Raw genomic sequence first — 23,279 nt, 5'->3', positions numbered from 1 at the left:
TTGCGGCTGCTCGGCGCTTCTCTTGTCGCGGTTCCGACAGCTTTAGCGGCCACTTGGCGGTGGACTTGTGTTGACTGCGGTATGAGGACAGCTCACTTCACCATCTACCACCCAATTCCAATTGTTCGATGTATATCAATTGCTACGCTACCGGTCGGCGGTGACCATGAGATATCGACTTACCCGTTGCGATGTTTCGAATCCTCGAGTCGCAGGCGCCCGCCAAACAAACGGCGACGGACACAATCAACACTTTGATCGATAGGCTACAGAGCGTCACCTTACTGGAAGATCGGAGGGCCGCTATACAAGGGCTGAGGAGCTTTGCGAAGATATACCCTGCATCAGTTGCATCGGGCGCTCTCCGACCATTGATTAGCAGTCTCCGCAATGACCGCGAGGATGTCGATACGCTCAAGGTCGTCCTAGAGACCTTGCTGGGGCTATTCTCGCCGGATGCGAGCAGCGTTCGTCTAACTTGACTCATGAACACTGCATAATCCACTGACCTGTCTGTCTAGCCCGAAGCCTCGGACGAGATAGCTCTTTGGCTGTCCGACGAATTCACTCAGGTACGGACGGCCGACTGTCGGTTTGACTGATCCGCTGACCATGTCAAAGCGGCAAGACAATATTACAGCTTTGCTCGACCTTCTAGATACACGAGACTTCTATTCGCGTCTATATTCATTACAACTTATGTTTCAGATCTCCAGTGGGCGCCCCGAAAGAACGCAGGAATGTATCTTGACAGCACCATTGGGTATTCCCAGGCTAGTCAGTGCTCTAGGGGATACGCGGGAGCCTGTACGAAATGGTACGCATCAGACTGTCTCTCAAGTTTTCAGGGGGATTCTTTGACTGATCACCGCTTTACGTTCTATAGAAGCATTGCTCCTCCTCATCGCTGTCACGCCGGGCTCGGAAGAGCTTCAAAAACTCGTAGCTTTCGAGAATGCCTTCGAAACCATATGTTCGTTGATAGAGGCGGAGGGGGGTTTGACACACGGAACAGAGGTCATTGTAGATTGCCTCTCGCTGCTCGCCAACTTGTTGCGACTCAACATTCCGAACCAGTCATACTTCCGTGAGACGGGCTGTATACAGAGACTGGCGAAAATGCTGGCCGATGTCAACCAAGAGGATAATCCTGATGAGCCTACCCCGCCATGGGCACTTGCGAACCGCGACAAGAATGTCTGGGGTCTATTGGTCATAATCCAGCTCTTCTTGGTGAAAGGTGGTGTCAATACACCTGCAAACCAAATGGCATTCTGGAACTCTGGTGTGATGGAGCAGGTCTTGAGTACAGCTTTCGGCCAGCGATTTACAGTCAATGTCACATCAAAGGCTCTTGCGACCTGCGCTGACTTGATCCGCGGCAATCAACCGCTACAGGAGCGGTTCGGAGATGTTGAAGTCTTTTGGGGAGCGGGACAGGCGAACGATGGGGTAAATGGCACCAAGGCCAGACCGCTTCCCAGAATCAACGTTATTGAAGCGCTGCTCAAACTCTCCCTTGAGCCTGCTCCGATCCAGCTCCTAGATGCCCGTCTTGCGGCTTGCGACTGTGTCAAGGCCTTCTTCACCAACCATACCGGTATCCGTGTCCATGTTCTAGGACGAGCAATAAACGGTCATGTCAGCGGCCAAGACGAAATTCCGAATATCTTGACTGTCCTGCTAACGCCGCCTGAACTACGAGGGAATGCCGACCCGTATCAAACGTGGATGGCTTCAGTGTTGATGTTCCATTTATTATTTGAGAATACTGAAGCGAAGTCAGTGGCTATGGGAGTAACCGAGGGCGACGCCGAAAATGGAGAAGAGGTTATCACGTGCATCCAGACGATTGCCGGAAACCTCATCACAGGAATAAAGCGCGGCGATGATGAGAGGATATCAATCGGTTATCTAATGCTGCTTTGCGGGTGGCTGTTCGAGGACCCTGATGCCGTGAACGACTTCCTCGGGGAGGGTAGCAGCATCCAAACTTTACTGCAGGAGACCAAACACAGGGGGGCGACTAATGTGCTCGTCCCCGGTCTTAGCACCATTTTACTTGGAACCATTTACGAGTTCTCCTCCAAGGACTCTCCTATCCCGCGCAAGACTCTGCACAAATTACTCTTGGAACAACTCGGCAGAGAGCAATACATCGACCGAATAACTCGACTGAGAGAATCTCCCCTTGTGCGTGATTTCGAGGTCTTGCCGCAAACGATCGGCGCGAACTACGACGGCGGTCTCCCGGAGATCTTCTTTGACAGGATCTTTGTTGAATTCCTCAAAGACAACTTTAGCCGCCTGACGAGAGCCATTGATCGTGAGCCCGGGCTCGAAATATCCGTCATCACCAATGGGGTCGAACGAGGTGTTTCTCGCGAACTGGTTGACTCTCTCAAGGCCGAAGTCGAAGAGAAGAACCAGGTTGTTCAAAATCTCGAGTCAGAACTAGTTTCATTGAAACATAAGCTCGACCATGAGCAGGCTGAGCACCGCAAGTCCAAGGATGCCGGCGGCCTAGAGCTTACCAAATTACAGCAAGGCTATGAGGCACTTCAAAAACACCATGAGCAAGAATTATTGGCGACAAACGAACAACACAAGCAAGCGAAGAATGACTTGCTCAAGCAGCATGGGGAGCAGCTTCGCGCCATCGATACTCAATTGCGAGAAACTTCTGCTGACTACGAAAAAAAGAGCTCCAAATTCAAAGAACGACATGAGGCTGAGGTGGCTGACCTTCAGAAGAAGATTCGGTCATTAGAGTCAGACCTCGCACGAGTAAAAGAGGAATCCAATGGCTTGGCTCGGAACCTGGATTCGACTATCGAGGGCTTGAGGTCAGAGGCGGGCCAATCGAAGGAACAGCATCAAGCTGAAGTCGCTAGCCTCCACAAGGCCATTCAGGATGCACAGTCAAAAGCGGACGACTCCAACGAGAAGCATGCAGCTGAAGTCGCTAGTCTCAACAGCACTATCCAAGAGGCCCAGGCAAAGGCCGACAAGGCTGAAGAGTACAAGTCCGAAGTTTCCAAGCTTGGATCGAATGTTGAGTCTCTGAAGTCAGAGATCGAAAGTACAAAGGAAAGGCATGCAAACGAAGTCTCTGGTTTGAACAAGACCATTCAGGACCTACAAGAACGATTGCAGAGTGTCAAGAGACAGCACGAGTCGGAGATTGCCAAAATCGAATCTGCCCATGAGACAACACGTTCAGAACTAAGTACTCTGAAAGAGCAGTCTATGCAAGACATTGAAGCTGTCAAAGAGGACTACTCCTCAAGGAACTCAGCGATAGAAGCTCGGGCGCAACAAGCTGAGAAGGAGGTAGAAAGGCTTGAAGCCGAAGCACGAAAGACCGCGCAAGTGCTTGAGGAAGCGCAAAAGGCTCTCGAGAAGGCGCAGAGTGAGACCAAGGAGAAGGAAGAGGCGCGGCAGACAGCGCAGACCGAATTGGAGGATCTTCTCATCGTCTTCGGCGACCTGGAGACAAAGAGAAACGAAGACAAGGTGAGTCAGAGCTGGATGCCTTACCTGACTGATATACGAAGTACTAATGTTTGCTACAGAAACGATTGAAGGAGCTGGGACAAGAAGTATCTGAAGATGAAGACGAGGAGGAAGATGAAGTAGAGGAATAAATGCTCATGGTCCTCTATATACCCTATACTGCCTTTTAGATCCTCAGACATTGTAACATAGGTTTTTTTTTTTTTTATATACACTGCTGAGTTTATACAAGTACTGTCGTTGCTTAGTAGAGACGTGGGGCTTGGCACAGTCGGTAGGGCGCGGGGTGACTCACTACTTTTTCTTCAAAAAGCGATTTTACCCCGCGGCCATCGCTCGTGTGCTCCGACAACCACAACGCCCGCAGCCACCATGTCCATTGATTTCCCCAAGGAGGAGGATCTCGTCCTTCAGCGATGGAGAGAGATCAATGCCTTCCAACGGCAGGTCGAGCTCTCCAAGGGCCGCAAACCTTACACCTTCTACGACGGCCCTCCCTTCGCTACCGGTCTCCCCCACTATGGCCATCTGTTGGCTTCCACCATTAAAGATATCATCCCCCGATACTGGTCGATGAAGGGTCACTATGTCGAGCGCCGATTCGGTTGGGATACTCACGGTGTGCCCATCGAGTACGAAATCGACAAGAAACTCGGCATGTCGGGGTTAGACGCTGTTGCGAAATATGGTATTGAAAAGTACAACGAGGAGTGCAGGGCTATTGTCATGCGTTTCGCGTCTGAGTGGCGCCAGACTATTGAAAGACTTGGTCGCTGGATCGACTTTGACAATGACTACAAGGTTTGTGAAGCCTTCTAGGTCTTCCACTAAAGCTTCGAGTGGGATTGCGCGTTGCGGAAAGATGACTGACAGAGGCTCTTGCTACCCAGACTATGAACACCCCATTTATGGAGTCCGTGTGGTGGGTTTTCAAACAGCTGTTCGATAAGGGACTTGTGTACAAGGGCTTCCGTGTTATGCCTTACTCAACTGCTCTCAACACACCCCTCAGTAACTTTGAAGCTCAGCAGAACTACAAGGACGTCCAGGACCCCGCTGTTGTGGTCACATTCCCCCTTGTGGATGATCCCGAGACATGTCTTCTTGCGTGGACGACCACCCCTTGGACCCTTCCTTCCAACACCGCGCTCGCCGTGCACCCCGATTTCGAATACATCAAGATCCACGATGAAGCCTCTGGAAAGCACTACATCTTGCTCGAAACGCTGCTTCGGACGCTATACAAGGACCCCAAGAAGGCTAAATTTAAGATCGTTCAAAAGTTCAAGGGTTCGGAAATGAAGGACTGGAAGTACCAGCCTCTCTTCAACTACTTCTATGAGACCTTCAAAGACCACGGATACCGCGTCCTGAACGCCACCTATGTCACTGCCGAGGACGGTACGGGTATTGTTCACCAGGCACCGTCTTTCGGTGAGGACGATTACAGAGTCGGTGTTGAGGGAGGCATCATCGATGAGACTCGCCCGCCGCCTAATCCCGTCAGCGAAACGGGAACCTTTACCTCTGAAGTACCGGACTTCGAGGGTCAGCACGTTAAGGCCGCCGACAAGGCCATCATCAAGTACCTCAAGGGAACCGGACGTCTGATTGTTGATAGCCAGATTACTCACAGTTACCCCTTCTGTTGGCGCTCCGACACTCCTCTGATCTATCGAGCCGTCCCTTCGTGGTTCGTGAAGATCCAACCCATTATCCCACAGATGCTCGAAGGAATTGAAGGCTCCCACTGGGTTCCCAGCGCCGTCAAGGACAAGCGATTTGCCAGCTGGATTCAGAACGCCCGAGACTGGAACATTTCTCGCAACCGTTTCTGGGGTACGCCGCTTCCTCTCTGGGCCAGTGAGGATTTCAGCGAAATTGTTGCTGTTGGAAGCATTCAGGAGCTCAAGGAGCTCAGTGGTTACGAAGGGGAGATTACTGATATCCACCGCGACAAGGTGGATAACATCACCATCCCCAGCAAGAAGGGCAACGGCGTTCTCCGCCGCGTGAGTGAAGTGTTCGACTGTTGGTTCGAATCAGGCTCCATGCCGTACGCTTCTCAGCACTACCCCTTCGAGAACAAGGAACAGTTTGACAAGAGCTTCCCCGGCGACTTCATTGCTGAGGGTCTGGATCAGACGCGTGGTTGGTTCTACACTTTGACCGTCCTCGGTACCCACCTCTTCGGCAAGTTGCCCTTCAAGAACTGTGTCGTTAACGGTATTGTGCTGGCTGAGGATGGAAAGAAGATGTCAAAGCGGTTGAAGAACTATCCGGATCCTTCTCTTATCATGGACCGGTACGGTTCTGACGCCCTCCGTCTCTACCTTATCAACTCTCCCGTTGTCCGTGCTGAGCCCCTCCGATTCAAGGAGTCCGGTGTCAAGGAGATCGTCGCTAAGGTTCTCCTTCCCCTGTGGAACAGTTACAAGTTCTTCGAGGGTCAGGCAGCTCTTCTGAAGAAGACTGAAGGAGTTGATTTCAAGTGGGATCCCAAGGCCGAGGCTACCAATACTAACGTCATGGACCGTTGGATCTTGGCCAGCTGCCAGAGTCTTCTCAAGTTTGTCAACCAGGAGATGGCTGGATACCGTCTGTACACTGTCGTTCCTCGCTTGTTAGGACTTATTGAGAGCACTACGAACTGGTACATTCGTTTCAACCGAAAGCGACTAAAGGGAGAGAACGGTGTTGAAGACACTCTCCATGCCTTGAACACACTTTTCGAGGTTCTTTACACCTTGGTTCGAGGACTTGCTCCCTTCACCCCCTTCCTTACCGACAACATCTACGGACGTCTTCTCCCTCATATTCCCGAGTCCCTTCGTGGTGAGGACAGCCGGAGCGTTCACTTCCTTCCTTTCCCCGAAGTGCGGGATGAGCTTTTCGATGAGGTCGTTGAGAGGAGAGTCGCACGCATGCAGAAGGTCATTGAGATGGGTCGTACGTCTCGTGAGCGCCGAACTATCGGTCTCAAGACCCCGCTTAAGACTCTCGTTGTCATCCACCAGGACCAGCAGTTCCTAGACGATGTGAAGTCCCTGGAGGGCTACATCCTCGAAGAGCTCAACATCCAGGAACTCGTCTTGTCCACCGACGAAGTCAAGTACAATGTTCAGTACAGCGTGGTCGCTGACTGGCCAACCCTTGGCAAGAAGCTGAAGAAGGACGTGCAAAAGGTCAAGAAGGCCTTGCCGTCATTGAGCAGCGACGATGTGAAGAAGTATGTTGCCGACAAGAAGATGCTTGTTGACGGCATTGAGCTAGTCGAGGGCGACCTCGTCGTAAAGCGCGGTCTCAAGCAGGATGCCTCGGCCGCAGACCAAGAGCCCAACGCTGACGAGGACGTTCTAACTATCCTCGACGCCAAGCTGTACCCCGAACTCGCTCACCAGGGTATTGGCCGAGAGATCATCAACCGTCTCCAGCGTCTTCGTAAGAAGGCTGGCTTGGTTCCTACCGACGACGTCAAGATGGAATACGTTGTCCTTTCAGACCCGGACAGTGTTGGTCTCAAGGAGGCTTTCGAGACGCAGGCTTCGGCCATCGAGAAGGTTGTGCGCCGGCCGCTGGAGCAGCACCAGTCTGTTGATGGCAAGGCTCCTAGCGCAGACGAGGAGGGTATGATCATGCAGGAGGAGCAGGAGGTACAAAACGCTACTTTCTTGTTGCGGCTGCTTAAGCTGTAGATTCGGCATATGAAGAAATGTTTTCGTTCTAGACTCAGATATCAATTGTTAGAGACACTCTAAAAATGACATTTTCTTGATTTTCTTCAACCAATCTAATATTGATTTTTGGGCAATTGTATTGTATGTCAAGCAAAAGCATCCATTTGCGCCACGATATATATTTACATGACCCCCGGACGATCAACCACTTAGATTTGCCATCATTAAGGCTTTTTAGACGCCGCCTGTCGGCCTCTCAATCAGAATTTGGCGACTGAAACAAACTACTCGGAGTACTATACCAGAAAACAGTCTTTCAGTTTCATGAACTCTTTCGCGCACATGTCTTTGTGGACTCCTTGGTAGTCCGCGACAATGCATTTGCCATATGCCGCTGCCTGCAAACTAGTCAGTCTCCGCGATTGAGATGCAAGGGAAAGCGAGCATACCTCCGCAGAGCACTTTGAAGTTGCCTTTGCAAACTTCTCAATGGGCCTTGTCCGTGTCGATGGCATCTTCGTTCGCAGTGATCGATGCTGGAATATGCTGTCACCAAAAGCCGGATATGACCAGGTATTACATAAGCACTATGCTCAGCCACGTGATCACATCGCATGTTTGGGAGCGCGACCCAGCAAAACAACGGCTGCAGTCGGCGCAACAAGCCAGGAACCGGTGACTCGACCTCCTCCCGCCCAAGGCCGTTGTTTTTTGAATTTATCGATGCTATTCGGCGTCGCTATCTCGAGGACGGTGAGCTTCTGCGACTTCTTGCCCTCCGGATCTCGCAATGGTTTATTTGGTTTCCATTCCCCGGCTCCATGACCCATCTGCGAAAAACACGCGTTAAGTCGCGCATATTTCGATGCCTCCCGTTCCCGCTCAACGAAGAGCTTTATCCTATGAAGATCCGGCCCTTTCAGACGAAGGTGCGCGATTGCGTTCTCCTATACTTGAAGCAAATTCGGGAACTAATGGTGGCTTTCCCACATACTAGATGTCGGTTTCCTCTTCCAGATTATCACCCACGCTGAGCGCCATCCAGATGCCGATCGCCTTCCCTACAGAGTGCTGTTTAAAGAGTACGATGCGGCGATTGCGGAGCACGGAACGGAGGCGGATCCAGGCTACGCCTGTATGCGCTTCCTGTTCAAGATGGGAAGCAAAGATGTCGTAGGGAGTACTCTGTTTGAGAAATTTGAGAACCTGCTTCAGCAAATGGGCATTGTGATTGAATTCGGTAACGAGGAGAATGAAACCGATCTATACACGGATAACCTATCTGTGCTCGATGTTCAGCCAAAGACGAGGCCTGAACCGGTTCCGTCAGAGATCCAGACACCGCGGCTTCGACAGAGACGAGCGTCGTTCAATTCATTGTACGATGTCGGAGACGATCCTACGACTCGGAGTTTTATCAATCGCCCAAGCTCTAGGTCTTCGTTGTCTCGTCTACAAACCGGTAAACCTGAGTTTGAGACTTCGCCAGCGCCCAGTCACACAATAGGCAAGAGACGGGGTGAGCCATCGGATAGGACACAGTTGATTGCGCAATTTATGGACGTTGGTCGTCGTCTTATCAGTACGATGGACGCCTTCCAGTCAACACAGTTGGCAGACAAATCAGCAAAGGAACGCACTCAAGAGTTATCTTCCGCGGTTAAAGAAGACCGCTCACGAAGGATGGCGGAAGCTTCCAAAGCAAAGGCTTCCAATTTCCGCAGGAAATCCCGCAGCGTGCGTTCTGCTAGCTCTGCTAGCTCTTCCGGCTCAGACGAAGAAGCCATCGACGAAGCGGATGAGGAAGAGGTGGATGAGTCTTTGGTCTCTGAAGAGATGAATGGTCCTATTGAGAAACCAGAGCTACCTCCCGAACTACTCTATCGTCCCTCGCTCTCGGATCTACTACGCGACGCTTCGACGTTCAATATGTATCGACAGCGCGCACTAAATCGACGGATCTTGACTCAGTGGATGAAAAAGGCTGTGCAGGCACGGCAAGCTCATCGAAACATGGAAATGTCGGCCACAAATAGGGATAGAGGTACCCTTATTCGACAGGCCTTTGGGACATGGAATTCAATTATCCGAGAGAAACGGCAAGAGACTCAGACGGAACGGTTCTTCAACCACCTGGAGGAACGTGCCGCGCGAGCCCGAGATGTATATCTATTGACAAAGGCTTTCACGCACTGGGCGGCAGTCGCCTCGGACGAGCTGCAAAAGACTACTGCGGCACGACGCCAAATATTAGGTGTCAAATATTTCAACGCATGGCGAGAGATAACTGCTGTCAACGCGCTTAAGGCTCAACGATTCTCTTTGACTCGACCCCTACAAGCTTGGAAGAAAAAGGCCGACCATATCAAGGAATTAGAGGAACAGGCTGTTATGCGTCATAGAGCAAAGCTCAAGCACGGCCTTTATTGGCAATGGTTCTGGAGTCTTTGCGAGAGACGTGCTCCTAGATGGTACGAATTCTGTATCAAAAGACGTTCCCTGCTTTACTGGCTGCGGACCTTCCGAAAAAACAGAGAACGCCTTCATGAGATTGACACTGCAAATAAACATAACGCCCTGGGTTCTGCACTCCAAGCTCTACGAGAGAGATCTAAAGCGATTGGTTCCGCTGAGCACGAAGCTGATGCCCTGCAACGGCGCAAGCTCCTTCGGAGCTCTCTTGTTGAATGGAAACTTCAGGCTCGCCTGGCACCAGCCGCTAATCAGGTCGCCGAGTCAGCCGACACTCGCATTGTGCGGTCAGCATTCAACCAGTGGGTACAGCGAATAGACATGCTCAATCAAGCAAGGGAGATGGATCGACGAAGAATCATGCGAAACTCATGGGTTGCATGGAATGACCATCTCCGTTGCCAAGCTTTAAGTGCGCGCATCGAGGAGCGCTTGAAGATCGAGACTATGTACAAATGGATTCTGGCGGAAAGATACCGTCTCATGCAGCGAATTCGGGAGCAGCGAATCTCACGAGAGGTCTTTTCCACATTTGTGACGAATATCCGCTCAAAATATACACGGCTGCTCCATAACGCTGATATCTATGAGGAACGGCGGAATGACGATACGCTCCGGTCGAGGATTGATCTCTGGCGGAATCGGCTGACTCTCCAACGCCAACGCGATGCTGTGGCTTTTGAATTTTACGCACCACGCCTTGTTAATGAATCGCTCGTGGCCTGGCGCTCGAAGTTAGATCATGTGGCGAAGTTGGAGGAGTGGTCTCGCGATGCCAGATTCTATTTCGTATCAACTCAAACCCTCAAGCGCTGGCGCGCTGCAAAATTGGACTCGGCCAAGCGTCGCCGCCAGGAAGCTTACGCTACGGTTCGGCGGAAGATCAAGCTCAATCTTGCGTCGAACGCTTTCGCAAAGTGGCAATCCAAGACACGGGAAATCCTCGATATCGAACAGCAAGCTATGCAACTTGAACGGGGCCGGAATTCGGATATCGTATTCGAATTGATAAGCCGCTGGCACGAACAAACGACGAAGCGGCTTCAAGAGTGTGAAGATGCGGACAGCTTCTACTCTAAGCAAATAGCTTACGACCAATTGATCAAATGGGCTGAAGGCGTGGTTGCGTCTCGCCAGTTAGAGGAGCAGGCTGTTGCATTCCATCGGCTGCATGTACTGAACCAAGCCAACGCCTCGCTTCGCAAGCTCAATTTTCGCATCTTCCAAATACAAAGCAGCGGTGACACTGCATATTCTATGACGGAGCGCAATCTCAGGAAGCACGCGAGAGGCATGTTCCGCCATTGGCTCGATAAGGCAAGAACCAACCTTGAGGCTCGAGACTTGCCAGGTCCCCTAGTCAGCCCTACTAGGAGCCAAAGTCGTCTCAGCACTCGTAACGCAGAACCTTCGATCTTCGAACCCTACCAAATCGAGACACCCTTCAAGCTTTACGATTCTGCCCCTGATCTTCAACCCCAGCCCCAATCAACGACGCCACTAGCTACGCCGAATAACTTGTCTCCCTCCAAACGAGCAGCGAGGGCACGAGTGCTAGCACGCGCTTCTACTACTCCAGCCACACCACTCCATACGCCTTTCGCTAGCAGGCTTTTGCGTGAGGGCGTCGGTGTCCCGACTACGTCCAATCGACGGGATCGTACCGGACGCAGCACCGCGTTAGATACGCCAGCTGTTCGGTTCGTTGATGAGGAACCTGACCCTGAATCGCCGACGAGCGGGAAAGGTTCTGCCAATCGACGACCATACGTTTAAGGCTGTCTGCAGTATACTCTTCATGCTGTGATATTTTGGTGATTGTTCGATCCATCTGTTATAGTAGGATGGCGATTGTGATACCCATTTGTAGGATAAGCGATATGAGCGATATTTAAAATCTGTGTGCTTGTGGATGAATTAATGAACTAAAACAATACTGCCTTGTATTTGTACCGTCAGCTATATACTCGTATGGCCAAATCATGTGCGTCGATCACACGGCGAAAAAGCGGAGGAGCAGCGGAACCAGCGTCATCACTTGGCTCAAGCCAGCATTATTCCTCTCCACCAGCTCTTGTTTACCCCAGCTAGTTGCTCCATTTAACCCCTGCAAACCCTCCAGAAACAGTCTCAATCGACATCTACAATCACATCTGGCAATGGTGTCATGTCCGTTCTAAGCGCAGCAAGCGTCTGACCTCTCCACGACCTCCCCTATGCGAGCAGTACTGCCGGGGCGACCCCCAGCGAAGCTCCAGTCTTTCGGCACCGCGCTGTGGGATGGTTTTCGCGTTACTGTAAACGAAGCTACTATCCAGACCTCTTGGAGTTTACACCCTGTCCGATCTGGTCGAGCTAATTCGCGCGTTCCGTTTGCTAGGTGTACATCTCCGGTCAGGCACTCGTCATCCTTAGCGGCCCGCACAAGCTCCTACAAACAATCTACGTCGACGATACCCAAGCGCTGGAAGCTGTCGCGATCGATGAAGCTTTAGGGAAGATAGCTGTTTGTGGAGGACCAAATATATATGTTTATGAAGCTTATGGGATACGGGATGAGACGCTGAAGGTTTGTGCTTGCGCATCGGACGCTGGAGCTGAAGCTGAAGCTCGGGAGGTGGTTTATGATGTTGGTAGTGCTGACGTCTTGAATTCGATTCGAACAGTGGTCGCTATCGCATACCCTCCGCTACGAAAATGACGAAGAGACGATCCGTACGATATCATGGGGTTCGCCCGACGAACTCCTCGCGGGAAATTCGCACTTAACACTCTGGTTCCTGCACGACGAGCCTCGGCCGGCATGGCGGCAAAAGCTAGCGAACCCGGTCAAATTCGCGGAATTCTCGCCGGACTCGGAACTTGTCGTCACAACGGGATTGTACGATCGCTTCGTGAAGGTGTGGAGGCGGCTCGCGTTCGGCGCGGACGATGTGCGGTTCGACGTCTCATACCTCCCGCATCCTGCTCTGATTACCGGCTTCCACTGGCGACGGCCGCTACATGGGGAGCAATCGATGGCGAATGTCTTTTACACGCTATGTGCCGACAATAAGATTAGGGTCTGGGCTGCGATTGATAATCATGAGCCGGCGCCGCTGCAGCTTTGGACCACGATTGATATGGGTCTTTCCGTGCAACCGAGATATGAGACAAACGGTGCGAGTCTATATCGTCGCTATGGGTTCATCATTGATAGTCGGGATTTCTGCAGTGCTACCGAGTGCGCGGTCGAGCGAGGTACAGGGAATAAAGGGAACCATGCGCTGGAGCATGTTATTGAGGTCGCGAAAACAAGCCCTGAGATATGTGTTGTTATTGACGGTGAGGGCCACATGTCTGCTTGGGCGCTTGAAGATGTTGGGTCGAAGGCCCGATCGGAGTTGAGTGTGTTCAACATCCTCCACGTCGAAGGTCTGGACTTCTCGTTCCTGCGAGGCGCATCTGCGCAAGAAGATTATGCTACGATATGTGCTTTCCAGAGCGCAGACCGGTCTGATTCGCTTTCAATACTGATCCACCACTTTGACGGGCGCATCGAATGGTTTGATTCGCAGGTCGACGTCCTGTTTGATCCCGGCCCGCTCAAACATCGAATCTCCCGCAAGGCATCCTGGACTGGGCATATCGGACCTGTCAAGAAGATAGTCCGCAATGCTGTTGGGGATACGCTTACATCACGGACCGACGACAACAAGGCACTTATATGGAGACAGAAACGAAGGGATAGCGACTCGGGGCTTGTCCGCAAGAGCTCCTTATTCTCCGACGAGCATATCCATCGCAGCTGCGTTATTGAGAATGGAGGCTTTGTGGTGAATTTGCACCATAACGGCATTTCCATCTGGGATGTTCGCTGTTTTCATGCTGATAAGGTTGTCTCGAAAACGTTCCAACTTTCGAGCAAACCACTCTGTGTCCTGGAGATGCTTACGCCTGAAACGAAAGCTGGAGTTGTTTATCTAGCGGCAGTCGGGGCTGACATGACTGGGGTTGCCTGGGAGGCCAGCCTCCCGACTGCGAAGGGGCAGTCCAAGTCGCAGTGCCACTTGAAGGAGTTTTGCACATTCGATCTAGGACTTGAAGAGGAAGTAGCATACTTTCTACCCGTCGATCCTGCAGGCCCTCGCACACAGATGTCTGGGTTTTTCGACCTCTTTTCGCCCGACATCGCGTTGTCTTACACAAATACTGGTGTTGTCCGAACATGGACGGCCAAAGTGGACAAGGAGAATAGCCGGATAGAATGGCTGTTGACGTCTACCGTCGAGACTGGCATCACAAATCCTTCTCTTGCTAGCGGCAGCTCAATCAAAAAGGCCGCCCTTGTCGATGAAGATCGAACGCACCTGACCATCTGGGATACAAAGGGTGCCCAACTCGAATTTGAGGAGCAATTCTCGCAGCAGGATATCATCCGCGACTTAGACTGGACTTCTACACCGGACATGCAGTCGGTCCTCGCGGTGGGGTTCCCACATAAAGTGATTCTTCTTTCCCAACTCCGATATGATTACCTCGATTCCTGCCCGTCGTGGACGCAGATTCGAGAAATCTGGATTCGCGATCTGACGCCTCATCCTATCGGTGACTCTTGCTGGCTGAGCAGTGGCCACCTCGCCATTGGCGCGGGGAACCAGCTCTTCGTTTACGGGAATGAGATTGATGTTGCGGACCGGCTGGTGTCGCAGCTTCGCATCCCGACCCGCGGTTTGTCGACCGTCGGTCTCTTCGAAGTCGTGAGTCGACTGAATGGCGCGCTTCCTGTCTTCCACCCGCAATTTCTCGCCCAGTGTATACTCAGCGGGAAGACGAACCTGGTGCACTCGATCTTGATGAACCTTCATAAGAAATTAAAATTCTACACTGAGGGTGACGATATTGACGGTTTCCTGGACATGCCCTTGGAGGATTTCTATTTCGACCGTGATGTAAGTGAAATTCACCCAATCCTCGCCTCAAACTGACGTAAAAAGACACCACAAAAAGCCATCTCCAAGGAACTTCACTCTTCGTATGCGGACTTGTCTATCGAAGATGAGCCTACGGTCGTGGATGAAGCCACCGCAGCGATCCTCAACGAGAACCTGGCTCGAGTTCCTCTGCCGCAACTGACCAGCCAGGAACAAGTCCGGCTAGTCGATACAATCGAGTGCGTTGCAACTGTGGAAAAGCACCGGCGCTCAATGGACGACAACGCTGCGCGGTATCTTCTGTTCTTCAGACAACATATGCTGCGCCGGACCCAGGGGATCGCAAATAACGACACGGTTTCGTGGCGAGAGATTGTGTGGGCGTTCCATAGCGGCAGTCAGGATATCCTTATCGACCTCGCGTCAAGGCAGTTTGGCGGGAAGTTGACTTGGAAGGCTGCGCGGGAGAGTGGAATGTTCATGTGGCTGTCGAGCACTGCAGCGATTGTAAGCACAATTCCCCCTGGAAAAGGCATTAGCTAACGGCCGTAGCGGGCACAACTGGAGGTAGTTGCGCGAAACGAATACACCAAGACAGAGGAGAAGAACCCTATCGACTGCTCTCTGTACTACCTGGCCCTGAAGAAGAAAAATATCCTCCAGGGTCTTTGGCGTATAGCATACTGGAACCGCGAACAGGCCGCGACGCGAAAGTTATTGGCTAACGACTTCCGGGAGCCTCGGTGGCAGACGGCAGCGTTGAAGAATGCATACGCCCTGCTTGGGAAGCGGAGATTTGGTAAGTCTACCCATACCCCCATACTCTTTAGTAATACCGGAGCTCACGAGAGTAGAATACGCCGCAACATTCTTCCTCCTCGCAGATCACCTCCGAGACGCGGTCCAAGTTTGCCTAAACCAAGTCGGCGATCTCCAACTCGCCATCGCCATAGCCCGCGGCTACGAAGGCGACGACGGACCTGTCTTAAAGGAAATCCTAGAAACAAGAGTCCTACCCGAAGCCGCCACAGACGGAAACCGCTGGATGGCATCGTGGGCCTTCTGGATGCTCGGCCGTCGCGATATGGCCGTGCGATCGCTCATTGTAAGTCAACCCAAACAACACCCCAAATCCCCACCCATCAAGCATTAGCTAACCAAGAACCGACTAGTCCCCCATTGAATCCCTAATCCCCTCAGACCCAACCTCCCCCTCCCCCGGCCCCGGAACCCCAGGGTCCATCCCCATCCAAGCAAAATCATACCTATCCAACGATCCCGCCCTCGTGATATTGTACAAACAACTCCGCGAGAAGACCCTGCAAACACTGAAAGGGGCGTCGAAGATCTCCGCACAGGCAGAGTGGGAGTTTGTCCTGCGCAACGCCCGCCTCTATGATCGGATGGGGTGTGACCTCCTTGCTCTCGATCTCGTTCGGCACTGGGAGTTCCTTAAGGAACTTCCTTCCTTGCATCAGTTGTCAAGTGATAAGGAGAGTACAGTTGTATTGGATATGCTTGATGGGGCGGTTGATTATCGGAAGATGCTTAGGAGGAGGAGTAGTCTTGTTGTTGCGGATATGCCAGCGAAACCTGTGAATGTGAATACGAATGGAGCGGACAAGGGTCAAGATGGGGATGAGCGGAAGAAAAAGAAGCCGCCGCCGACGCAGTTCCAGGAGCCGGATGCGAATTCGTTGCTGGATAGTTTTGGGTTTTAGCTAGTTGTATGTATGTATATAGTACTCTGTATGGGTGGTTTTGTGCGTATGGTGGTTGCTTCTGCCCTGCTATATGATATTTTTGATATGATGATCACATTTCCCAAATTCCGACGAGAGCATTATTCCGGACCGCCTCCTCCTGGTGGATGCCCGATCTCAGCACCCTTTTCTGTCCTACCTGCCAAGGGTCTGGCTCGTAGCCTGCCTTAACAGAAGCTGTGAGGTGAGGTGGGTGATCAAGGTCTGCTTGGCTAGTCTTGTTTATCTTTGCTGGATAGTGTCTTATAGGGATTGTACAGTCTACATATACCTAAGTAATTTGTAAATTATGTGCGAGGATTCCTTGAGCTTACTTTAGATACTTCTTCTGTATGCGCCTAATCCCTCAGACGCAATCATGGCATCTAAGGAATTAGGCGCTTCTGTATTGCATCTTATATCCTGTCCCCGCAAAACTCATTAGTTAAACAAACTAGAGCCATGACCAGCGGTGCAGCACCGTCTCGCTCCTGATTGTCGATACTACGAAGTAGAGGAATGGTCACAAAGTGCATTCCTGTTGCGTGAGTAGCCTCCGTCCTCCCTGAGTCGCGCGAACTGAGGTAGGCAAACGGAGTCACAGCGGTATCGACACTGATTATATAGTCATTTTGTTGATTGGGCAATATAGTTTAAACTAACAGGAACTTTATTTACAACTGTCCCCATAGAGTCGACTATGCATACAACAGCTCACATTCCCTTCTCTTCCTCGTGGCCCCGTCCTAACACTCCAGCTATATAAGGGTCAACTCTGGATATGATATCACCAGTTGTCGTCCTTTTCTTTTAATGCCAGCAAATCAGATTAGAAGCGCAGACATCTCGTCTCGTGGTTGGATCTAGCTATAGGTAGCCTGTAGGGTATTAATGGATATCAAACCCTGACCAAAAGATAATGATATTAGTATCAAGTAATAATGCTTCGGCAGAACAACGCGGAGAGCGAAGCGAAGCCCATCTGCTGTACTTATATCCTACGAGCCTAAGAAACGTAACGTAGGTCAAGGCAGTTCATGTCGTGTGAACGGCCAAGGTTCAGCCTCCAGCTCAAACTTGGCCTGTGCTGCCTCGACCTCTGCAGGACCAGCCAAACCGTTCTTCGCCAACTCCGTGGAAGCGCTGGTCTGTAACCCATTCATCCCGTTCCGCTGCATTCCGTCCTGGCTCGATGTTTCTATGCGACTCTTTCTCCTCCCCGCCCAATCCAGAACTCCAGAACCCCCAAGAGAGCACCAACAACCGCCCCAACAACCGGCCCCGCAATCCACGCATTACTGCTCGACGGCGGCAACGATCCAGGCTCAACAAATCCGCCAGCAGCTGCTCCAGCGTCAGCTGGGCAAACGCGGAATTCACGTCCCCGCTGCTCGACCCGAACCCCGCGAGCAGGTCGCAGTTCTCGTAGCCTTCTTGCAGGCTGTTGTCGTAGACGATACTGATGCACTCCTCCTGGCCGCGCTTATCCGTGTACGCGTACGCGGCGCAGCGGTCCATGCACGCGTAGATACTGTCTTCGTGCGTGCTTGCGATGTTACACGTCCCGGTGCGGCGGTCGTAGCAGATTTTGTTGAAGCCTTTGGATGTGGATTTGTCAGTTGCGAAGGTCGAGTTCATTGGTGTTGATGTGTAATTCAGATCCGTCGGACTCCGATCCCCTCGTCTTCTATATCCGGGAGCTGAGCCAGCGCGCTGTGGATCGTATATCCCCTGTGCTTGGCATCCCCGGAAACGAAGGAAGTCCCGGAGTATTCTTCAGATAACATTACCGAAGCCATGCCACACGTCCGTGGGGGGATGTTGCTTACGTTGTTAGAGCGAATTTTGTATCCAATGCAGATTCTGCCAAACCAAAAAAAAAGTGAGCCCTACTTTCAATGTCGAGCCATGTTCTGACCTCGTCTGGCTCTGTCCTAATACGTCCAATTGGTTTGCATCTTATTGCGCCATAAGATTGCCTATATCGGCTGGGCGTTGTTTTGTTACAAAGGAGTATAGCATTGTTGTTAAATACGTCAAAAACAAACAAACAATCGGGATATAAAAGCCAGGGCCCCGCCCTACCATCACTCCTCATGCGGCCAGTACTGCTCCGACATCTTCTGGCCAGTCTAGGGGTCAGAGAACAACATGTAATTGCCGCCGCTTTTGCCAGGGATAGGGACTACGTCCGCATAGATCCGACTCTGCTTGTTCAAACCTATCTCGATCACCTCGCGAGTGCTCTTTGCATGTGCGGACCTTGGTGGACTGCAGCAGATGCCCGTGCTTGCCTGTTGATGAACCGGATCTAACAGTTGTGTCTCAAGTCATTCAGCTTGCCGTTGAATGTCAAGATGACGTTGCGACTGCCGAGGTGGAATTCGGACATGGGACAGCCTGTTAAAGGAACGCCGAAACCTGTAATTGTGAATGGAGGGACAAGGACGTGAATGTTTCAGGAGCTGAAGGCGAATTTATGGTCCTGTGCGTACTCTGCAGGGTTGCTACTATGAATGCGGAGGGACCTCCTTCCAGTAGGTATCTAGGCGAGTTGGAATCTGCAGCTAAAACCAACCTTCTGCAGCTAACCCCTGGACCCAATCAACACTCCTCTCTCTATGGTCAGTATCTTGATAAGCTTGATTGAGACAGACAAATCATCATTGAAATATGCCAGGCAGGAGCCCTAAGCAAGGCTCGCGGCCCACGGGAATGATGCCTTATTCTTGGAAATATAAGCCCTGAGGCTCATGGCCCACCTCAGGCCAGACCTATCCTCATACAACTGCGATGGAAAACAGGCCGGAATCAAGCCCTCCCGACCAGTCCTACCTCCTGAGGCTTCCCGACGAGCTTCTCGACAACATTATCGCTGCAGCATGCTCTCTCCCTGACAACCGCAGCAAGAAGTACGACAACCCAACCTACACGCCAGCTGCAATCTGCTTGGTCTCTCGTCGTTTCTACCGCATTGCTGTCCCCCACCTATACTCGAAGCTTTGCATCGACCACAGGCAAGGAAAGTATATACGCCGTGGGCGGGCAAAAGATCCCAAACAGGTGCACTGGTGCCTTGGTTGGAGTCCTCAGCTATGGCGCTTCTGCCGCCGTCTCATATTTCATTGCGGCGGACTTTATTACGGCCGCCCCGATCACTACAATATAGTGCTTACTTGAACTTTATCAAATCTTTCACAGAAATCAAGTCGTTTGCATTGTCCGGGTTCGGAGGGGAAAATGCATATGTGACCATTCATGACAAGACATGGGCCGTACTTCGGTCGGCGCTCGCAAGTTTCTCAGGCTTGACAGACCTGTCTTTTGCTGGAAACGACTATGCTTTGGAATTGGTGAATGTGATAGAGGCACTCGGCAACGTGCGGTCGTCGAAGCTTCAAGAGCTTGAGCTCGATGGGATTTCTTGGGGCTTGGGTATAGATACCCCGGGTTGGAGACGCTTGCAGGTATGTTTCTGAACTTGCAGGACTCTACTATCATATTTTCACCCTCGCTAACCATGACAGCCATGTAGGCACAGGCAGGAACAACCACCTTCACGACGCTGAGATTGCGAAATTTCATGCAGACACCCGAAGTCCTGGCCAAGCTTGTCAGGTGGCCTGCGTCGCTGGAGATCTTTGATCTGAACTATACACTCGGAACACGTTATGATCATGACGACGAATTCGGCGACTGGGAGAGCTTGTTCAATGAGTGGAGCCGGAGCACCCTGCAAACTATCCTCGAAATCCACAAAACTACCCTGCGATCCATCACCATCCGGTGCATCAACAAAGGGCGGCTTAGCTGGATTTGACATGCGAGGGTTCCCCAACCTGACAGAGCTTTGCCTGTCAGACACAATTACAGGTTGTGCCGCCCATCTAGTTCCATACTTACTAACCCCTCGCCTGAGCGTCTTCCATTGGGACATGACGCGCAAGCATAACGTGTGGTCGGAAACGCTGGGTTCATTTGCGCAGGAGGAAGAGGGCTTTCTACGTGCGCTTGCGATGGAGGCGCTGCGGACGAGGGTTCCACTACCATTACTGGAAATCACCTTCACGCCTTTCTAGCTGGCGCTGAGCCGTGATAGCCTGTATCCGTGGGACCGGATGGACGCCCTTGCTCGTGACCTTGAGCGGATTCGAGCGGGCATTCATGTGCGCTATAACCGTCCGTCTATTAGTCGGGAGGTTTATGAAGATGAATTAAGGCGGGTGAGGTGGGTGGGAGAGGTAGAGGAGTTATCTGATATTGATATTGAGGACTCTGGAGATGAATTCGATTTTTGCGAAGACGCATATGAGTTTGACTCTACGACATTTGAGGCATTAATATCCAGTGGCACAGGCATATCTCAATAATATAAACCTTGGCAATGACTCAGTCTATCGGGTTATTATAGAGTCGCGGAGCTAAGCCGAGCAGTTTAAGATATTCTTGAACACTCTGAACATCGTACCATCTTAACGTCAATACATCAAAACATTTAAACCATGACAACATAACAACATAGCAATCATAAGCTACCTCATCCACATCCAACCCCTCACCGTCCCAAAAGCGCCAACCTTCTCCCCTGCCACTTCCCAGCCACCTTAATCCCATTCGCTCCTCCATGGTGGACACCCCCATTTGCAGTCGCATTCGCATGCGTCCCATTCTTACCTCCAACCCCATGCTCCAAACTCGGACAAACATGCGGCAAGCTCCCATCCACACAATCCAGCTTGACAAACATCTCGCCAAGCCCCATGTACGTCGGGCTTCGCGTAACGCACCTCGACTCCCCTCCCACGCCCGCGCCAACGCCGAACTCCCGCTGGATAAGTGGGAATCCGTAGCAGCCTGGTGTTTCGTAGAGGCGGAGGATGCAGACTTCGAGGTTTGGGGAGCGCTTGCGATTCTTGTCTCCTTTCCATTGGATTGCTTCGACTGAGTGTGATGAAGTCGAGGTGGTTGTGGATGTGTGTGTTAAGGTCGGTGTCGATGATGGAGATGAGATTGATAGGGATGCCGAGACTGCGTATGACGGTTCTTTCTCCTCAGTCCCACTCTCAATACCATGCCCCTCATCAATCTCAAGCTTAACAGAAACATGATCAACCTCATCAAAGTATCCCAGCGGCATAGGCACAGGCACGCCCTGGCAGATTCCATCGCGGACGTTCAGCGCGACGGTGAACTCCTCGTTTAGATCGGTGTGATGGGGCTCAGATGGACAGTTGGGCGTGAATTTCGTCAGGATGCGTGTTGTGTCGCTCGCTTTGGCGACGAGGGGGAGGAGGGGGAGGAGCTGTGGGGTGTTAGTCGATAGTTTCTCCAAAATATGGGACGAACAGGAAATGGAAGAGGATGGGGGAGGGGAGGGGGATGGTATAAACGTACAGTTGTCCAGTACATTTTTGGACTCTTGTATTGTGATGCGCTGTGTTGTGATGTCCCAAGGTTGCGTGTGGTCCACTGTGGGTTAGTGTTGAAGTGGGTGGAAGATACTTCCTGAAGTGCATGCAATTTGAACTCAAACTCAGAGAAAAGAAGAGACGAGAAACTTGATTGGTGACTGACTGACTGGACTTTCGTTTTCCTCAAGGACAAATGAGCGATTCTTATATCCCATCCTCCCCCTCCCAGCCAACTAAATCAACACTCATTCGCCATCTCCAGCCTCTCAGAGGCGGGCACAATATGTGTACATGGCTGGGAGGAACGTTGAAACGCAACTGACACGAGGAGCTCGCGCCGCTGCGCGATGAAACGCGCTTTACGCGCGGTTGAACCACGAGCGAGATCGCTGTGAGGAATGTGAGCTGAGTGAGTGAGTCTAGACATTGGGTTCCTGATCAGAGCCTCCTCTGGCAAGTATGTGAGGTAACACGCGGACCCGTGGGGAGCATTCCAGAGGCTTCGTATCTAGATTCTGGATTCTGGATTCTGGCTGGATTGCCTCGATGATTGATCTGCTGCTTGAGTATTCCAGTCTTCTGCTTATGTGGTTGAGGTTGGAAATGAAATGCTGTAATTGGACTTTTACGAGAGAAGAGTTACAATGATGAGAGCATAGATGAGAGCATAGATGCGAACAATAAGTATAAGTAGAGTAGTATTACTCAATTAGTGTAACAAGGTACCAGCACAACACCTAATCCTCGACCTTTACAAACCAAGGGCAGAGAGAGGGTTAAGGCCACTCTTAGGCTTATCCTCAGCCGCCTGGCGCTCCTCCTCATCAACCTCCTCACCCTCATCAGCATCACCCTTAGCCCCATGCTCATGCCCCTTCTTCTCCCAGTCCTCACAAACCAACTTAACAGAAACATTATCCTTAAAGTACCCATCCTTGACACAGGTGCTCTCCGCTTTGTCCTGTCCAGGCCAGAACGGAACAACCGTCAACGGCAGTCCCACACACTCGTCATTGCTGTAAACGGCCACAGCATGGCAGTCGAACGTAGTGTCCTTGGTGATCGGCGTGACCTGGAACGAGTACGCGTCGATGTCGAGCGAGTGCTTGGCGGGCAGCTGGGTGCAGGTGTCCTTTGTTGCGATTGTGGACTCGGAAGTGTCGACTTGCTTGTGGGGGATTTCGCCGTTTTGGCAGCCTTCGTTGTAGGCTATGTCGACTGTTGCGACGGCATAGCTGTAGACTGTGGGAGTGAGGGTTAGGGCGCTTGCTAGGAGGAACTGTTGAATTTGTTAGATAGATTGGCTGGGCTTGCATGGATTGGACTGGATGGGAATGAAGACTTACGTTGGTGAAGTGCATCTTGGCTGGCTGAGACGGGTGGCTTGAGGGCTGGGCTTGGGGGATGGGCTGGGTGCTTATGCTGAAGTGAAGAGAAGGCGTGGTGGTCTATTTATGTTTTCGAGGCCTTGGTTTGTAAATAGTCGCGACGCGTACAGGCGTCGAGGCAGCCCTTGAAGCCTCCATAGCGGGCCTTCTGGCCATTGCT

The 23,279-nt window shown here is 51.7% G+C and overlaps 8 protein-coding genes across 8 annotated transcripts; 5 read left to right on the top strand and 3 right to left on the bottom strand.

The window, feature by feature from the left end:
- The first annotated feature begins 123 nt into the window (after positions 1 to 123).
- Positions 124 to 990, top strand: BDV17DRAFT_2206 (putative intracellular protein transport protein (UsoA)). Its single transcript, XM_073755592.1, has 3 exons — positions 124 to 467; positions 522 to 572; positions 622 to 990. The coding sequence occupies exons 1-3, from the start codon at positions 192 to 194 to the stop codon at positions 859 to 861; spliced, it is 567 nt and encodes a 188-aa protein (XP_073621008.1). The 5' UTR covers positions 124 to 191; the 3' UTR covers positions 862 to 990.
- A 2,796-nt stretch (positions 991 to 3,786) lies between these two features.
- BDV17DRAFT_248524 (isoleucine--tRNA ligase ILS1) lies at positions 3,787 to 7,240 on the top strand. The gene is made up of 2 exons (XM_073756113.1): positions 3,787 to 4,317; positions 4,407 to 7,240. The coding sequence occupies exons 1-2, from the start codon at positions 3,889 to 3,891 to the stop codon at positions 7,209 to 7,211; spliced, it is 3,234 nt and encodes a 1,077-aa protein (XP_073621007.1). The 5' UTR covers positions 3,787 to 3,888; the 3' UTR covers positions 7,212 to 7,240.
- A 618-nt stretch (positions 7,241 to 7,858) lies between these two features.
- On the top strand, positions 7,859 to 11,561 carry BDV17DRAFT_2192 (Sfi1 family protein). The gene is made up of 2 exons (XM_073755564.1): positions 7,859 to 8,122; positions 8,191 to 11,561. The coding sequence occupies exons 1-2, from the start codon at positions 8,059 to 8,061 to the stop codon at positions 11,439 to 11,441; spliced, it is 3,315 nt and encodes a 1,104-aa protein (XP_073621006.1). The 5' UTR covers positions 7,859 to 8,058; the 3' UTR covers positions 11,442 to 11,561.
- Positions 11,562 to 11,674: 113 nt separating this feature from the next.
- On the top strand, positions 11,675 to 16,396 carry BDV17DRAFT_248521 (WD repeat protein). Its single transcript, XM_073756112.1, has 7 exons — positions 11,675 to 11,962; positions 12,046 to 12,234; positions 12,332 to 14,596; positions 14,642 to 15,085; positions 15,131 to 15,377; positions 15,433 to 15,683; positions 15,751 to 16,396. The coding sequence occupies exons 1-7, from the start codon at positions 11,882 to 11,884 to the stop codon at positions 16,297 to 16,299; spliced, it is 4,026 nt and encodes a 1,341-aa protein (XP_073621005.1). The 5' UTR covers positions 11,675 to 11,881; the 3' UTR covers positions 16,300 to 16,396.
- A 995-nt stretch (positions 16,397 to 17,391) lies between these two features.
- Positions 17,392 to 17,958, bottom strand: BDV17DRAFT_285908 (uncharacterized protein; the record flags this gene model as incomplete). Its single annotated transcript, XM_073760793.1, has 1 exon — positions 17,392 to 17,958. One exon carries the CDS (start codon positions 17,956 to 17,958, stop codon positions 17,392 to 17,394), a length of 567 nt encoding a protein of 188 aa, XP_073621004.1.
- A 1,155-nt stretch (positions 17,959 to 19,113) lies between these two features.
- BDV17DRAFT_285907 (uncharacterized protein) lies at positions 19,114 to 20,140 on the top strand (the record flags this gene model as incomplete). The annotated part of the gene is made up of 3 exons (XM_073760792.1): positions 19,114 to 19,346; positions 19,490 to 19,787; positions 19,856 to 20,140. The coding sequence occupies 3 exons, from the start codon at positions 19,114 to 19,116 to the stop codon at positions 20,138 to 20,140; spliced, it is 816 nt and encodes a 271-aa protein (XP_073621003.1).
- A 735-nt stretch (positions 20,141 to 20,875) lies between these two features.
- BDV17DRAFT_285906 (uncharacterized protein) lies at positions 20,876 to 21,729 on the bottom strand (the record flags this gene model as incomplete). Its single annotated transcript, XM_073760791.1, has 2 exons — positions 20,876 to 21,622; positions 21,715 to 21,729. The coding sequence occupies 2 exons, from the start codon at positions 21,727 to 21,729 to the stop codon at positions 20,876 to 20,878; spliced, it is 762 nt and encodes a 253-aa protein (XP_073621002.1).
- Positions 21,730 to 22,482: 753 nt separating this feature from the next.
- On the bottom strand, positions 22,483 to 23,092 carry ccpA (the record flags this gene model as incomplete). Its single annotated transcript, XM_073760790.1, has 2 exons — positions 22,483 to 23,010; positions 23,078 to 23,092. 2 exons carry the CDS (start codon positions 23,090 to 23,092, stop codon positions 22,483 to 22,485), a joined length of 543 nt encoding a protein of 180 aa, XP_073621001.1.
- Positions 23,093 to 23,279: the final 187 nt, after the last annotated feature.

Source organism: Aspergillus undulatus (assembly GCF_047715775.1).
Source record: "Aspergillus undulatus strain CBS 261.88 unplaced genomic scaffold BDV17scaffold_1, whole genome shotgun sequence".
Classification (NCBI taxonomy): domain Eukaryota; kingdom Fungi; phylum Ascomycota; class Eurotiomycetes; order Eurotiales; family Aspergillaceae; genus Aspergillus; species Aspergillus undulatus.
Note: the sequence above shows the minus strand (reverse complement) of the source record. Positions and strands in the feature narration are given on the sequence as shown.

What these genes read in the sequence shown, in the direction of transcription:
- BDV17DRAFT_2192 (XM_073755564.1), top strand. Translation starts at nt 8,059, where the DNA reads ATGCCTCCCGTTCCCGCTCAACGAAGAGCTTTATCCTATGAAGATCCG. An exon ending in TCCGGCCCTTTCAGACGAAG is followed by an intron (nt 8,123 to 8,190) that starts GTGCGCGATTGC and finishes CCCACATACTAG; the next exon opens with ATGTCGGTTTCCTCTTCCAG.
- BDV17DRAFT_248524 (XM_073756113.1), top strand. Translation starts at nt 3,889, where the DNA reads ATGTCCATTGATTTCCCCAAGGAGGAGGATCTCGTCCTTCAGCGATGG. An exon ending in ACTTTGACAATGACTACAAG is followed by an intron (nt 4,318 to 4,406) that starts GTTTGTGAAGCC and finishes CTTGCTACCCAG; the next exon opens with ACTATGAACACCCCATTTAT.
- BDV17DRAFT_248521 (XM_073756112.1), top strand. Translation starts at nt 11,882, where the DNA reads ATGCGAGCAGTACTGCCGGGGCGACCCCCAGCGAAGCTCCAGTCTTTC. An exon ending in ATTTCTATTTCGACCGTGAT is followed by an intron (nt 14,597 to 14,641) that starts GTAAGTGAAATT and finishes TGACGTAAAAAG; the next exon opens with ACACCACAAAAAGCCATCTC. An exon ending in GCTTGGGAAGCGGAGATTTG is followed by an intron (nt 15,378 to 15,432) that starts GTAAGTCTACCC and finishes TCACGAGAGTAG; the next exon opens with AATACGCCGCAACATTCTTC.
- BDV17DRAFT_2206 (XM_073755592.1), top strand. Translation starts at nt 192, where the DNA reads ATGTTTCGAATCCTCGAGTCGCAGGCGCCCGCCAAACAAACGGCGACG. An exon ending in TCTCGCCGGATGCGAGCAGC is followed by an intron (nt 468 to 521) that starts GTTCGTCTAACT and finishes CTGTCTGTCTAG; the next exon opens with CCCGAAGCCTCGGACGAGAT. An exon ending in TGTCCGACGAATTCACTCAG is followed by an intron (nt 573 to 621) that starts GTACGGACGGCC and finishes ACCATGTCAAAG; the next exon opens with CGGCAAGACAATATTACAGC.